The sequence below is a fragment of the Cricetulus griseus genome, chromosome 9 (genome assembly GCF_003668045.3).
Source record: "Cricetulus griseus strain 17A/GY chromosome 9, alternate assembly CriGri-PICRH-1.0, whole genome shotgun sequence".
Taxonomy (NCBI): domain Eukaryota; kingdom Metazoa; phylum Chordata; class Mammalia; order Rodentia; family Cricetidae; genus Cricetulus; species Cricetulus griseus.
Genome location: NC_048602.1, coordinates 21,432,999 through 21,446,702, shown reverse-complemented (window position 1 = coordinate 21,446,702; position 13,704 = coordinate 21,432,999). Strand labels below are relative to the sequence as shown.

Below are 13,704 nucleotides of genomic sequence, written 5' to 3'. Positions count from 1 at the left end.
ATGTTGCTTCAGCGACTTCATCGTTTTACATGTATTTTGTTATTGTTGAAGCTTGAGGTCATTCTGTTACATGATTATGTCATGATTTGTTTATCATTCTCATTGTCTAGACTGACCTTTTATGGATAATGCTTCCATGATCATTCCTTTTAGGGATTGTTTTTGGTGGTGGTACTGGGGTTTAGACTCAGGGCCTCATGAATCCCAGACAAGCTCTATATTCCTGAGCCAAAGCCCTAGTCTTGTCATGAGCATCTTCATGTGTTGGGTGGCTTCCTTGTTTGAAAATTTTGTCCACAACCCACAGTAGACAGAAGCAGAAGAATAGGAAGTTCAAGGTCATCTTCACCAACACAGTTAGTTAGAGCCCAGTCTGGACATCGTATTGAGACCCATTCTCAAAAACAACAACGACAACGATGACAAAGAGTCTAAACTAAACCGAACTCTCATAGCAAAACCAAAATCAAATTGACAAACTCAATTTCATGACCACTACTTACTCATGTAGCTCGAGCTTGAAAAGCATTTTGGGATCTGCCGCTATGACTCAATGGGCGTGATCTTTGACCAGTAAACGCAAAGCCTTGCTTGGGTTCAATCCTAAACCATATGAGGTGTCACACGTCCATAATTCTAGCATTCAGGAGGTGGGAGAGGTCAAGTTCAAGGTCATCTTCAGTCACGTGGTGATTTTGAGGCTGGCGGGCTACACCAGATCCTGTCTCAAATACAAAGGAAAATAAAATAAATATTTTTTTTTAAAAAAAAAGGAGCTGTCTGTGTTCTGTGAGTCCTCCCCAGTAACAATGGGCTTGGTCACCTCTATTAGGAAGGGTGCATTGGCCACTGTTTAGTGACCACCAAAGCTGTCACCAATACATCTCCACATTGACATGCTTACATCATCTCAGAATGAACTCTACCAGCCCCAGTGTTAGTCATTTTGGAAGCTGCCTATGTAAGGCCTGAAAGTGGACTGAGCAGCAAAGGGAACCAAGTGAGTCAAGTCTCTGAAGGGGTCATAGGAGCATTTTGCAATAGGTGCCATCTGCACATTTCCTGAAAGTGGGCGTGAGAGGAAGGATGTGGGGAAGCAGCCCCAAACCAGTCCTGCCTGCACACCGTGGCTGGAGCAACTGCAATACCCTGGTCCTATTCTTCTGCTGATAAGGGACTTGAAGAAGACCCTCAGACCAGCTGCTGAGCCACCATGATCCCTAGGCTCCTGCCCCTTCTCTACCTCCGTAAGTTGCTCAGGGCCATCCACTTGGTCTCCAGGAAGTCATAAAAGTGGTGAGATGCTTGGATGGGGATTGAAGACAGAGCTCACACCAGATCAGTGTGCTGAGTGCGTAGGATGAACGGGAACCCTCGTTGTACAGGTTAGAGCAAAACCAATGCTCAATACGGTGTCGACATAGATGGGGGAAAATAAGGGCTGGGGCTGCAGCTGGACAGGCAGGCTGCTTGCTTACCTAGTGAGCAGGAAGTCCTGGGCTCCGTCCGCAATATTATAAAACAAATCTGTGATACAAATCTGTCATCCCAGAGCATGGAAGGTGGAGACAGGCATATCACAAATTGAAGGACATCTCAGATAAGTGGGGCATTCGAGGTCAGCCTGAACTACTTGAGACCACACACACACACACACACACACACACACCTTGAGTAAATAGAACATAGATATAATGTAAACAAATGAAAACTGGCAAGTCCTATATGCTGTTGTTAGCCCAGGTTGGGTCACAGCAGCTATTTCTTTTCTGTGATGCTAACTTGTTATGGCTGAGACACAACAGGGTCAACCTCAGAAAGAACTTCTTGTTCATTATATCTAAATCATTGTGAGTCAGGCTTTTACTATGCAACCTAGAACTCAGAGCCTAGACGAGGCTGGCCTTGAACTCACAGAGATCTTCCCCTCTAGACTCACAAATGCTGAGATTAGAGATTGTGCAACCTTGCCTAGCTCTTTCTGATACAATAAAAACTACAATAGGTGATGGATAGTATTCAGTAACTCCTGATCGGGTTGTGGTGGCACACACCTGTAATCCCAGCTCTGGAGAGGTGGAAGCAAAAGCTTCAGTTCAGAGCCGGGGCTAGAGAGATGGCTCAGTGGTTAAGAGCACTGAGTGCTCTTCCAGAGGACCCAGGTTCGATTCCCAGCACCCACATAGCAGCCCACAGCAGTCTGTGACTCCTGTTTCAGGGGACCTGATGCCTTAATATAGACATACCTGCAGACAAAACACCAATGCATATAAAACAAAAATAAATAAGTTACTTTTAAAAAGGAAGTTCAAACCCATCCACTTACACAGTGGATTTGAGCCTGCCTGGGTTACTTGAGACCTTATATCAAAAAAGAATAACAAACCAGGTTTAGTGGGACATTTTTCAATCCCAGTACTGAGAGCAAGAGACGGGTGGATGTTTGTCTGGTCTACAGAGTGAGTTCCAGGACAGCCAAGGCTACGCACAGAAACCCTGTCTCCAAGCAACAAAAAACAGTCATGAGCACAGGGCCCACGGCTTCTTCCACTGGGCTCAGAGCATCTTTCCCCAATTCATGAGTTTCCTTTTTCATTTAATTTAGTGTGTGTGTGTGTGTGTGTGTGTGTGTGTGTGTGTGTGTGTGTGTGTTGTGAGCACATATACGCAATCTACTTAGTCCACTTACCTTCAATCCTATGGATATGTGTCCATGACTGGGAACATGGGATTCGACAACCTATGTGGGAACTCATCCCTGGAGGAGACTGATCCTCATCTCAGGAACCATTCACCATCTGTAACTCTTCATCTAGGGGTCACACCATGTGGAGGCATGATGGGTTTTCTTACACATTTTATTACATTTATTTGTGTACATTGTAAATAACTTGTGTGCTTGTGTGTGTGTGTGGGGGGGGTTCACACAGGTGTATGGAGACAAGAAGTCAACCTCTGCTGTCAGTCTTCATGTGATATTCATGTTTTCTTATGCAAGGTCTCTTTTTTGTCTGCGGCTCACCGGTTGGGCTAGACTGGCTGGCCCCTGAGCTCGAGGGATCCTCCTGCCTCTATTTTCCCAGCACTGGGATGACAAGCACATACCACCACAGTGATCTTTTTTACATAGTCGTTGGGCATCAAATTGACTGAACCATCTCCCAAGCCTCCCTCTACAGGGTCTTTTTTTCTCTGTTTGTTTGGAGACAAGGGCTCTCTATGCAATCCTGGCTGTCCCGAGACTCACTATGTAGACCAGGTTGGCCTCCAACTCACTAAGGTCCTGGACTCCTGAGTACTGTGATTGAAGGCGTGCACCACCAAACCCAGCTTCCTCCACGGGTCCTTGGTACCTTTAGGAGTAGGCTAACTTCTTATTTCCCCAGTGTCCTACAGTGCTGGTGCCCCTTCCCTGGAGGAGAGGTGATGACCCAAACACTGTGACCCATGCTCCAACAGAGACGGTGATTGTATGAAGCTTTGGGATAGGGATTGGAAGGGTTTGTGGGAGTTTGTAGAACTAAGATGGGACCCTTGAAGTGAGATCAACAAGATGTTGATAGCCAATCTCAAATACAAGCTGAAGCCACAGCCCAGATGAAGGATCAAGCAGCTCCTGAGAGGGAGACACCAAGTGATAAGATGGCAGTGCTCTCAGAGTGGCCCTCTGGACCAGAGAGGGTGACTAGGTGACTCCAAGCAGGAACTTGTGCCTCATGTGCGCATTTTCTTCCAGGGCTCTGTGTTGGGCAAACAGACATTCCTGGCAACGGTAAGTGGGTCTCGAGACAAACTCTCCTTGATCCTTCACCCCAAATACCCTGTTCCCCCTTTTATATCTGGTGTGTATGTCAATGTGTGTATGTACACACAAGGGTGTGCACATTCATGTTGAAGTCAGAGGGCGACAACTGTGGTGTTTTCTGCTGCCTCAGGCACCAGCCTCCAGCAGCACCTGACTCAAAGGGAAATCCATGGAGTTGGCGTACTGTGATTTTTTTTTTTTTTGAGGGGTAAGAGAAAAGACACTCAGTCTCTTGAGGGATTCCTTCTTTATTCTATCACTGTATTCTCCTCTTGTTAGCTTATGTACCTCAACAAAGTTTTTCAGGCAATATAGGAGTTTCAATGTGGTTACATTCTATTTTTCAAGTGAATGGTTCAAATGAATACAGGTAAAACCATGTTTGTTTGTTTGTTTTTTACCTCTGTTTTTTGTTTGTTTTTCTAAACAAGGTTTTTCTGTGAAACAGTTCTGGCTGTCCTGGAGCTCACTCTGTAGACCAGGCTGTCCTCAAAATCACAGAGCTCTGCCTGCCTCTGCCTTCTGAGTATTGGGATTAAAGGTGTTTGCCACAACCACTTGGCATTTTTTTTTCCTCTTACTTGACTAAAACAAAGTCATCCCAAGAACTCACAGACATTTACATCTAAGTAACTTGTGACAGATTAGCAGAGTGTAGGCAAGCAAGGGGTATTTTTCTCAGCCACCTTCTACTGGCAGGCTGCATATTGGGATTACAAAGAAAGAATTGATTGCTTTATTATTTATCTTGAAAGGTAATCTTATAGGGAACCTTCCAGGAATAACAAACCTAAACTTTTATACATGAAAAACAGCCAATCAGCTCACCTTTAAATCTTTAGGGTACTTACCTACTCATTAATAATTTCTTGTATCAGGAGACTGAAGGCAAAAATAGGTATAAGGAATTAACCATCACCTTTGATCATCAATCAGTCTTAGTAAGGAAAGTACATCAGCTAGTAACAATTGGGCTGCTTTGTATTTTTTACACTAACATAATGAATCTATAACTCAGCTATGAGTCCTTGTGAACTTTAGGTTGTTTTCTAGAGTTTTTCATCTCAAAGCTATCATCAAAGCATCTAATCTAACCTGAAGTTAAATTTTAAGGCTTTGTTTCAGCTACAATGCACACCGAAACCTGTGACTGCATCTTTCAGCATTAAGATTAAGATAACTCAAGCCAGCCTGGCTCCTGGGACTCAAATGTTTTCCTTAACCATTAACCTGAACTGTGATCTATGCAGCCCTTTAGGTGAGACTCGTGGGCCCTGGCTGCTGTGTGACACTTCCCTGTATTTACTTTTAATCATACAAATTCTATTTTAGTGGACACTATCATTATCAAATAGACAGTACAGTTTAAGCACCAAACATGTGAAGAAATTGCAGAAGCAAAAGACAGTCTGGAGTCTGGAGTCTTGGGGCCTTGCCTATCTGAGATTCACCCATCATGGATTTGCCTCCTGGTGGACTGATACCTCACACTTCAGTTGTCACTTGGTCCTCTGACACTGTCACCAGCAGGTGTAATTTCCCAGGACTCCGCCGTACCTTTTATTTTATTTCATTTTATTATAGGCGTTGCTGGAAATCTTTTTTTTCTTTTTCTTTCTTTATTCCTCCCTTCCTTTCGTCTTTCTTTCTCTTTTTTTGAGGCAAGTTCTTTCATTTGACCTGGGGCATGCCAATTGGGGTGGACCCGATGACCGGGAAGTCCCATGGGTCTAGCTGTCTCTCCTTCCCCAGCAATGGGGTTGCAAGCATACACCATCACCACATCGTGATTTCAACGTGGACTCCAGGAGTCCAACTCAGGTACTCAAGCTTGCCTAAACTTTACTAACTGAGCTACCTCTGCAGTACTCTGTCCAATACAAAAGAAAAGGAGGAGGCGGGGCTCTGGGAGCAGCTAAGTCAGTCCTGGGCTCTGTCTGCTTCCAGGGCCCCCTCTCAAGCCCAGCCTCAGTGCCTGGCCCAGCTCAGTGCTTCCCACCAAGAGCACCGTGACAATGCGATGTAAGAGCCCCGCCCCAAGTGAATACTTCATCCTCAAGAAGGAAGGTTTTTTTTTCGGTGTGGGCAAGCCGCACGATTTGACGGAGGGTGTGGCTGACTTTAACATCACCGAGCTGCAACAGAGTTACGGAGGGCGCTACACCTGTGAAACCTACAGCGCAGGGCCCAATGGCACAAAGACACCGCCCAGTGACCCCCTTCTCCTATTGGTCACAGGTGAGCAGGGCGTGTCTCAGAGAGACATATGGGATCTTCAGGGTCGACAGAAGGACCGGATGAAGGGAGGATGAAAAGGGGTGGGATCTCCAGAGAGGGCAAGGGAGAGAGGCTCAGGAACGTGGTTCCACCCACGATTTGTTTGAGGGGGGAAAAAAATCTCCGTCCTAGAGTCACACTGGACAAGTGAGAGGTATGTGGCTCATGAGATCGTTACCAAAGAACAAATTAAAAAAAAAATTTTTTCTCCAGGCAGTGGTGGCGCACGCCTTTAATCCCAGCACTCTGGAGGCAGAGGCAGGCGGATCTCTGTGAGTTCAAGGCCAGCCTGGTCTACAGAGGGAGTTCCAGGAAAAGGGCTACACAGAGGAACCCTGTCTTGGAAAACCAAAAATAAATAAATAAATAAACAAATAAAAAAAGAACACCACCACCAACAACAACACCGGAGTATGCAAGGGGCCTACCGCTTCTTCCCTTGAGTTCAAACCCTCTTTCCTGTCCAGGGTACTTGCCTAAACCTTCCCTCCAAGCCCACCAGTGGGGCAGCGTGACTGCAGGGAGCAAGGTGACATTGCAGTGCCTGAGGACAGGCAGCGGGCTCGAACCGATAAGGTTTGCGTTGCTGAAGGAGGGACACTCATCCCCTTTGCAGACCAGCAGCTCAACAGGAACGGTGCTAGACTTCTCTCTTCCCAACGTGACCGCCAGAGACTCGGGGAAATACAGCTGTGTGTACTTCCAGGCAAAGCCTCCCTACCGGGCCTCAGCCCCCAGCGACCCCCTTGAGATCTCTGTGACAGGTAAGGGTTTGTGAAATTCTGTCAACAGCTGTGTGTGAGGCGTAGCAGTCTGCAGACATGTTTTGTGTTGCGATGCAATGTTAATATTTGGATCATTTCTCCTTCTCTACCTTATTCTTTTTTTTTTAAGAATTTATTTATTTATTTATTTATTTATTATGTATACAACATTCTGCTTCCATGTATATCTACACACCAGAAGAGGGCGCCAAATCTCATAACGGATGGTTGTGAGCCACCATGTGGTTGCTGGGAATTGGACTCAGGACCTCTGATAGAGCAGTCGGTGCTCTTAACCTCTGAGCCGTCTCTCCAGCCCCTATACCTTATTCTTAGTATCGTTATTAATATTGTTTTTGAGGCCCGGCCTCACTATGTAGACCAGGGTAGCCTCATATTCACAGAGGTCTGCCTGCCTTTGCTTCCTGATGCTAGGACTGAAGGGGTGCATTGCTACTCTGGCTGCACGTTGTTTTAATTAGTCTTTTGGGTTGATATAAAGTTAATCTCAATGGGATATCAAATCATCCAGAAAACAAATCCCTGGGCTCGCCCGTGAAGGATTACCTAGATTAGTTTAACTGAGGTAGGAAGGCTTATCCTAAATATAGGTGGTGCCATCAATGGGATTCGATCCCAGACTCGATAAAAAGGCTAACGTGCCCTGAGTCCCAGTATTTAACTCTCTCTGCTTCCTGACTTTGGTTGCACCGTGGCCATCTGGCCCAAGCTCTGGCTGCTGTGTCTTCCCCACCATGTTCGACAGCAACCTGACGCAGCGAGTCAAAGTAAACCCTCCCTTTGGTTGCTTTGGCCAGGTATTTGATGACTAATACAGTTAGCACACACAGGGTAACTCTATTACAAATAATAAGGACATCTATTCTCATTTCATCCCTGCTTTTCCCTGCCCCGGTGTGCTCACAAACTGCTTGTTTCCTTCTCCCAGTTAGTCTCAATGTCTGCTTTGTTGTTCCATGCATTCCACTATCCACTTTTCGAGACAGGGTTTCTGTGTAGCTTTGGAGCCTATCCTGGCACTCGCTCTGGAGACCATGCTGGCCTCGAACTGCTTCTGCCTCCCGAGTGCTGGGATTAAAGGCGTGCGCCACCAACGCCCGGCTGACTATCCACTTTTTATTCTCCCCTAATTCTTTGTCTCATGACCCCCATATAGTTTAGTGACCCCCCATATATAAAAGCACATACATTCACACATACATATAATGTTTAATCTAGTTTCTACATTTGAAAGAAAGCGTGATGCTTATCTTTCTGAATACGGTTGATATCATTTAACCACCATCTCCAGCAGACACCACGGATCTTATTTTTCTTCGTGTCTGTATAAAATTCTGTGACGTGCACGCATCACATTTGCTCCATTCTTCCACTGATGGACATTTAGACTGGTTTAGATTCCTGGTCCTGGTGAATAAGACCCCAATAAATATGGACGAGCAGGCACTCTCTGAGCTGTGTTAACTTAGAGTCCCCCACGTGTCAACCAAGGAATGATACAGCTGGGCTGTTTGGTAGTCTTATTTTCTGTTTTTGGAGAACCCTCCATACTGATTTCTACAGAGGATACCCAGGTTTACAGTCCCACGAGCAGTGCTAAGGATGCTTTCCCCCCAACATCAGCACCAGCATCTGTTGTTACTTGTTCAGCCATGTGGACTGTGATAAGATAGAACTTCATAGCAGTTTTAATTAGCATTTCCCCAATGGCTGAGATGATTGAACACCTTCTTCAACTACTTAATGGCTGTTTGTATTTCTGGTTCTGAGAACTACCTATCCAGTTCTTTAGCTCATGTATCGTTTGGGTGCTTTTTTTTGCTTAATTTTCAGAGTTCTTTATACATCTATGTAATAATCCTCCGATGCACAAGATTTTTGTTTTCCAGCTCTGCATGGCATCTCCTCACACTGTCGAGTGTTTCCTGTGTCGCACAGAAGCCTTTTGATTTCATGCAATCCCATTTCTTAGTTCCTTGGGTCATTTGTCCTGTGCTGTCAAGGAGTTTTTCAACAAATCCTTCCCTGTGCCTATAAGTGTTTTCCCTTTAACAGTGTCAAAGTTTTTGGTTTAAGGTATTTGATCTACCTAGAATAGGTGTTTTTGTGTGTGTACAGTGAGACATATGGATCCACTTTCATTGTTTAATAAATTGACATCAGTGTTCTAGTGTCGTTTGTTGAAGAGGGTGTCTTTTCTATAATCTGTTTGTTTGTTTGTTTTGAGACAAGGTCTCACTATGTAGCCCTGTCTGGCCTGGAACCCACAAAGATCCCCCTCTCCCCCCCCCCCGCCCCAGAGCACTGGAATCAAATGTGTGCACCACCATGTCTGTGACGTATGTTTTTGATCACTCTATGAGAATAAGGTGAATCACACCATATGGGCTGATTTCTAGGTCTCATCTATTCTATTTGACTGGCACACGCTCGTGTGTACGCTAGTATCATTCTGCTTGTTGTGGCTTTGTTGTTTTGCTATGACTCTGTAATTTAAGATTGAGTATCATCGTGCTCTCAGCCTGGCTTTTCTGCTAAGGATCCTTTTGTGTGCCTCCATACGAATTTTAGCATTGTTTTTTCGAGTACAGTGAAGAACGTCATTCAGGTTTTGATTAAGATGGCGCCAAATCTGAGGATTGCCTTTGGTAATGTGACCCTTTTTACAATATTAACTCTGACCACCCATTTGCATGGGGGCGGGGTGGTTTTTCCATGTTCTAGTGTGTTCTTCTGTTTCTTTCTTTAGTGTGTTGACGTTTTCACCAGGGAGGTCTTTTACCTCCCACACTTGTTCCTGCAGATATAGTTAAACAAGTATAAGTGGGTTTCCTCCCTGACGGCCTTCCATTACTGTTTGATGTCTCCAAAACTCTCCAAAGTTTCCTGCCAGAATGTTGCCCCAGTAAACGCTACACACCTTGGTTGTGAGTTCTCCTTTTTGCCTTTGAGATTTTCAACAGGATGTGGTCACTGTTAGATATAAAGGTCTGTGTGGTCAGTAACGACAGGTGAAGAGTGTGGTTCTTTTTTTTTTTAGATTTTATTTATTTATTATGTATATCGTTATCTGCATGCATGCTTTTACACCAGAAGAGGGCACCAGATCTCATTACAGATGGTTGTGAGCCACTATATGGTTGCTGGGAATTGAACGGGGGGGGGGGGTCCTCTGGAGGAGCAGCCAGTGCTCTTAGCCTCTGAGCCATCTCTCCAGCCCAAGAGTGATGTTCTTATGTTGCGGTGATGTTACCTGCCTTTCAGTGTGGGTCTTGCTGACAGATAGCCTTGCTGTTGATGTGTTTAGTTATGCAGTTGTCGTCTTTGGGATGAGCTGATTCACGTGCGGTGGTGTCTTCAAGGACAGATCAATGCCAAGCATAAATAGCTCTGTTACGATAAATCTTTCTGCCAAAAGCCGCTGAGCCCCACCGCCACGTGTAAGCTTTATGGCAGCCGCCTGCCCAAGTTAGGCCCAAATGAATACACAGAGAGACTTGTATTAGTTACAATGCTGCTTGGCCAATGACTAGGATTCTCATCTGTTAGCTCAGTATCAATCATCATACATCTATATATTTTATAAGACTTATCTTATCGGACGCCTTATTGGCGTCCCTCCTAGCTGGTGGATCACATCTTGCCGCTGGAGCAGGAGCCGAGGGGAAAGAGAGCAACACTTCCTTTTTCCTCTTCTTAAATATGAGTCTCCTTGCTATGTCACTTCCTGTCTGGAACACCACTTCTCTACTACATTTCCCAGAATCCTCTTTGACTCCTAGTCCAGCCTAACCTGCTGTCTCATTGGCCAAGCAAGTACTTTATTTATAAACATACACAGAAGTATTTCCCCCATCATAGCTCCTCCTCTTTCTTTTGCTTTTGCTGTGTGCATGTGTGCTTGTGTGTGTCCACGTGTTTAAGTGCACACTCACACGCCAATGTGCATGTGTGGAGGTCAGAAGACAACATTCACTACTGTCATCCTTGCTTTTTGCCCTGCGTGAGGCAGGGTCTCTTGCAGTTCCCTGCTGCAGATGCCAGGCTGGCTGGCCCTCAGGCTTCCGTGGATTCTCCTCTTGTCTCACTACAGTGCGTATGGGATTTTATAGATGTGTACGGAGTCAGAGACAGGTTGATAAGCGGTATTTTATTGGGGAAAAGTACTCATGCATGGGAGCCAGTGACCAGGTTTGCACCTGAGCAGGACAGACCCAGAAATGCTTCCTAGTCAGCTCCACCAGGTGAAAGAGAGTCGTGTGCACGCCTCCCTCCTTCTTTTTTTTTATACTTAACTTTATTTTTTTTTTATTTTCTATTATGTATACAACATTCTGCTTCCATGTATGTCTGCACACCAGATCTCATAACGGAGGTTGTGAGCCACCACACCATGTGGTTGCTGGGAATTGAACTCAGGACCTTGGGAAGAACAGGCAGTGCTCTTAACCGCTGAGCCATCTCTCCAGGCCCTCCTTCTTAAACCCTTGTAAGGTAGCTCTGACCACACCTAAGCGGGCGTGGTCAGCGGTGCCTGTGACCAGGATTTCTCCCTCCAGGTTTTAGATCCACACTACTGTAACCAGTTTTATGTGGGTTCTGGGGTTCAGGCACTTTAGCCACTTAGCCATTTCCCTTACTCCTTCCAATTCAACGTCTCCTCTTGAAGGAAAGGGAGATATATGATGGGGTTGTCTTTCTGTATATATGCTTCCCTTATTGGTTGATGAATAAAACACTGTTTGGCCAACAGCCAATGAGGCAGGAAGATAGGCAGGACTAGGAGAGGAGGAGAATCCTGGGAAAGGTGGGCAGGAGAGCCGCCAGAGTCCGTCGCCATGTAGCAGGCAAAGGAGTTGCAAGCCAGGCATTCTCTGGTAATCCAAGACCACGTGAAAATACATATATTAGTAGCTGTGGGTTAATAATTAAGACAGAGCTAGCCAATAAGAAGCCCTCGTCATTGGCCAACAGCTTTATAACTTATATACTGTCTGTGTGTTTATTTGGGGCTGAAGCAGTGGGACCAGGCTGGCAGGGCGGAAACTTTCATCAACAGATATACGGTGAACTAGTCTTTCCTCTGCTAGGTTCAAATTTTCTGAAGCTCACTGCCCATAGGATATTTTGTGGTCTGAGGAGGCATGCTGAACTGCCACTGATTTCTGTGTTCTGTAGATCTATGCATGGATCTGTCTTTTTTGTTCTACGCTGTGTATCTGAGATTAACCCCTAATCCATCAAGAGAGATAAAGAAATGGAAGTGAGCAGAGGTAGAAATAAGATAAAGCTGAGCAAAGGAAAAGAGCTGAGGCAGAGTGAACACAAACAAAAGAAGGTCAAGGAATACCCGTTTCCACTTAAATTTAAAAACCCATCTAAAGTTAAATCTTTAGGGAATGGAGTCCATGCCTCAAGGGGACGTATTGGAATCAGGTTCACTCATCTGTCTGTGAAGGAGGGTTGCCCTCTGTGGCCAGTATGATCACCTTCTCCCTTTCAAACCCACCAGATGCCGTGACAGAAGGCTACACACCTCCAGATGCCGTGACAGAAGGCTACAGCACGGGTAACCTCATCCGGATTGGAGTGGCTGCTGTAATTGTGCTGATAATGGCAGTCTTCCTGGTTGACGCCTGGCATAGCCAAAGGCTGTCTCCAAATAGACCCTGGTAAAATAACTGAACACTCCTTTTTTAAATGGGTTTGTAAGACCCTCGAAAAGCTCAGGCTTCCAGAATCTTAGCCCAGGACCTCGGCCACCCCAATCACAGAATGGAGGCGAAAGCTTGATGCAAATTGCATGAGGCTTTATTGTAGTTTAACGAGCTAACCCCATGTTAGCTCAGGTCTTTGATCCACCTGCCATGTCGGATGGCTAGCAAAGATAGTTCGAAGCCGCTGCTCACAGATCTTTATAGGGCAGCGTAAGGGGAGTGTTTAGGGGTACACACAGGCTCAGGATTGGTGTGCATCCAGGCTTGGAGGGTTTGCCCTGTGTTGATTGGTCAACTGGTTGTTATGGCCCATAGGCCCTCCCAGGGTGGTTGCTATGCTCTGCGAATCATTGCCGTGAGCTTGTCTGTAAAGCACACCCAGAGCCGTAAAGCATAGCACCACCAGCTAACTTCTGATTGGTTCCTTGCCACGAGGCAGGCATCTGACCTCTAAGTGACCAAGGCAGGGTTATGGCAAGCACATGTTCTGCTGTTATGGCTGCCTAAATGGGGAGCTGGCCCCTTCCGGTTCTTGTATAATTATGAGGGTTTTCTTTGTCCCAGGTTGACAGAGGTATAACTGACAGATACAAGTTGGATTGTATTTACTATGTACAAAGCAAGAACTTGACATATTTAATTTAAAAATTAATGTGTATGTGTGTTTTGCACGAGTGTGTATCTGTGTGCCGGGTGTATGTCTGTACCATGTGCATGCCTGATGCCTACAAAGGCCAGAAGAGGTGCTGGGAATTGAACCAAGATCCTCTGCAAGAGCAGCCAGTACTTTGAACCACTGAGCCATCTCTCCAGCCCCCAACATATTTTATTTCCATGTGTCAGTTATGCTCCAATCACCCTAGGAGAAAAAATAAGTAAGTAATCAATTGCCTGCTGAATAAGGAATTTCACCAGTCATGACATGGCCTCCACCAAGCAGTTACCAAACCTACCCATAATTCAGGGCGACTTTGTGGCAAATTTTAATTGTCCAATTCAGCTATGTTACTTATAGTTACAGTGCCATACCCTAAATCAATATGGGTGCATCTAAAAGCCAGGTCCTACCCGGTGGTGTCACAAGTTTCTCCAACATAGGCACACAGGAAAATTCTTTTCA

The 13,704-nt window shown here is 45.5% G+C and overlaps 1 protein-coding gene across 1 annotated transcript; it reads left to right on the top strand.

Annotated features, from left to right (window-relative positions):
• The first annotated feature begins 1,213 nt into the window (after positions 1-1,213).
• Positions 1,214-12,543, top strand: Tarm1 (T cell-interacting, activating receptor on myeloid cells 1). The gene is made up of 5 exons (XM_035449287.1): positions 1,214-1,247; positions 3,737-3,772; positions 5,753-6,043; positions 6,550-6,852; positions 12,329-12,543. The coding sequence occupies exons 1-5, from the start codon at positions 1,214-1,216 to the stop codon at positions 12,541-12,543; spliced, it is 879 nt and encodes a 292-aa protein (XP_035305178.1).
• The last annotated feature ends 1,161 nt before the right edge of the window (positions 12,544-13,704 follow it).

Coding starts and splice junctions, on each gene's coding strand:
- Tarm1 (XM_035449287.1), top strand. CDS start 1,214: ATGATCCCTAGGCTCCTGCCCCTTCTCTACCTCC. Junction 1,248..3,736: donor CCTGCCCCTTCTCTACCTCC/GTAAGTTGCTCA, acceptor ATTTTCTTCCAG/GGCTCTGTGTTGGGCAAACA. Junction 3,773..5,752: donor AACAGACATTCCTGGCAACG/GTAAGTGGGTCT, acceptor GTCTGCTTCCAG/GGCCCCCTCTCAAGCCCAGC.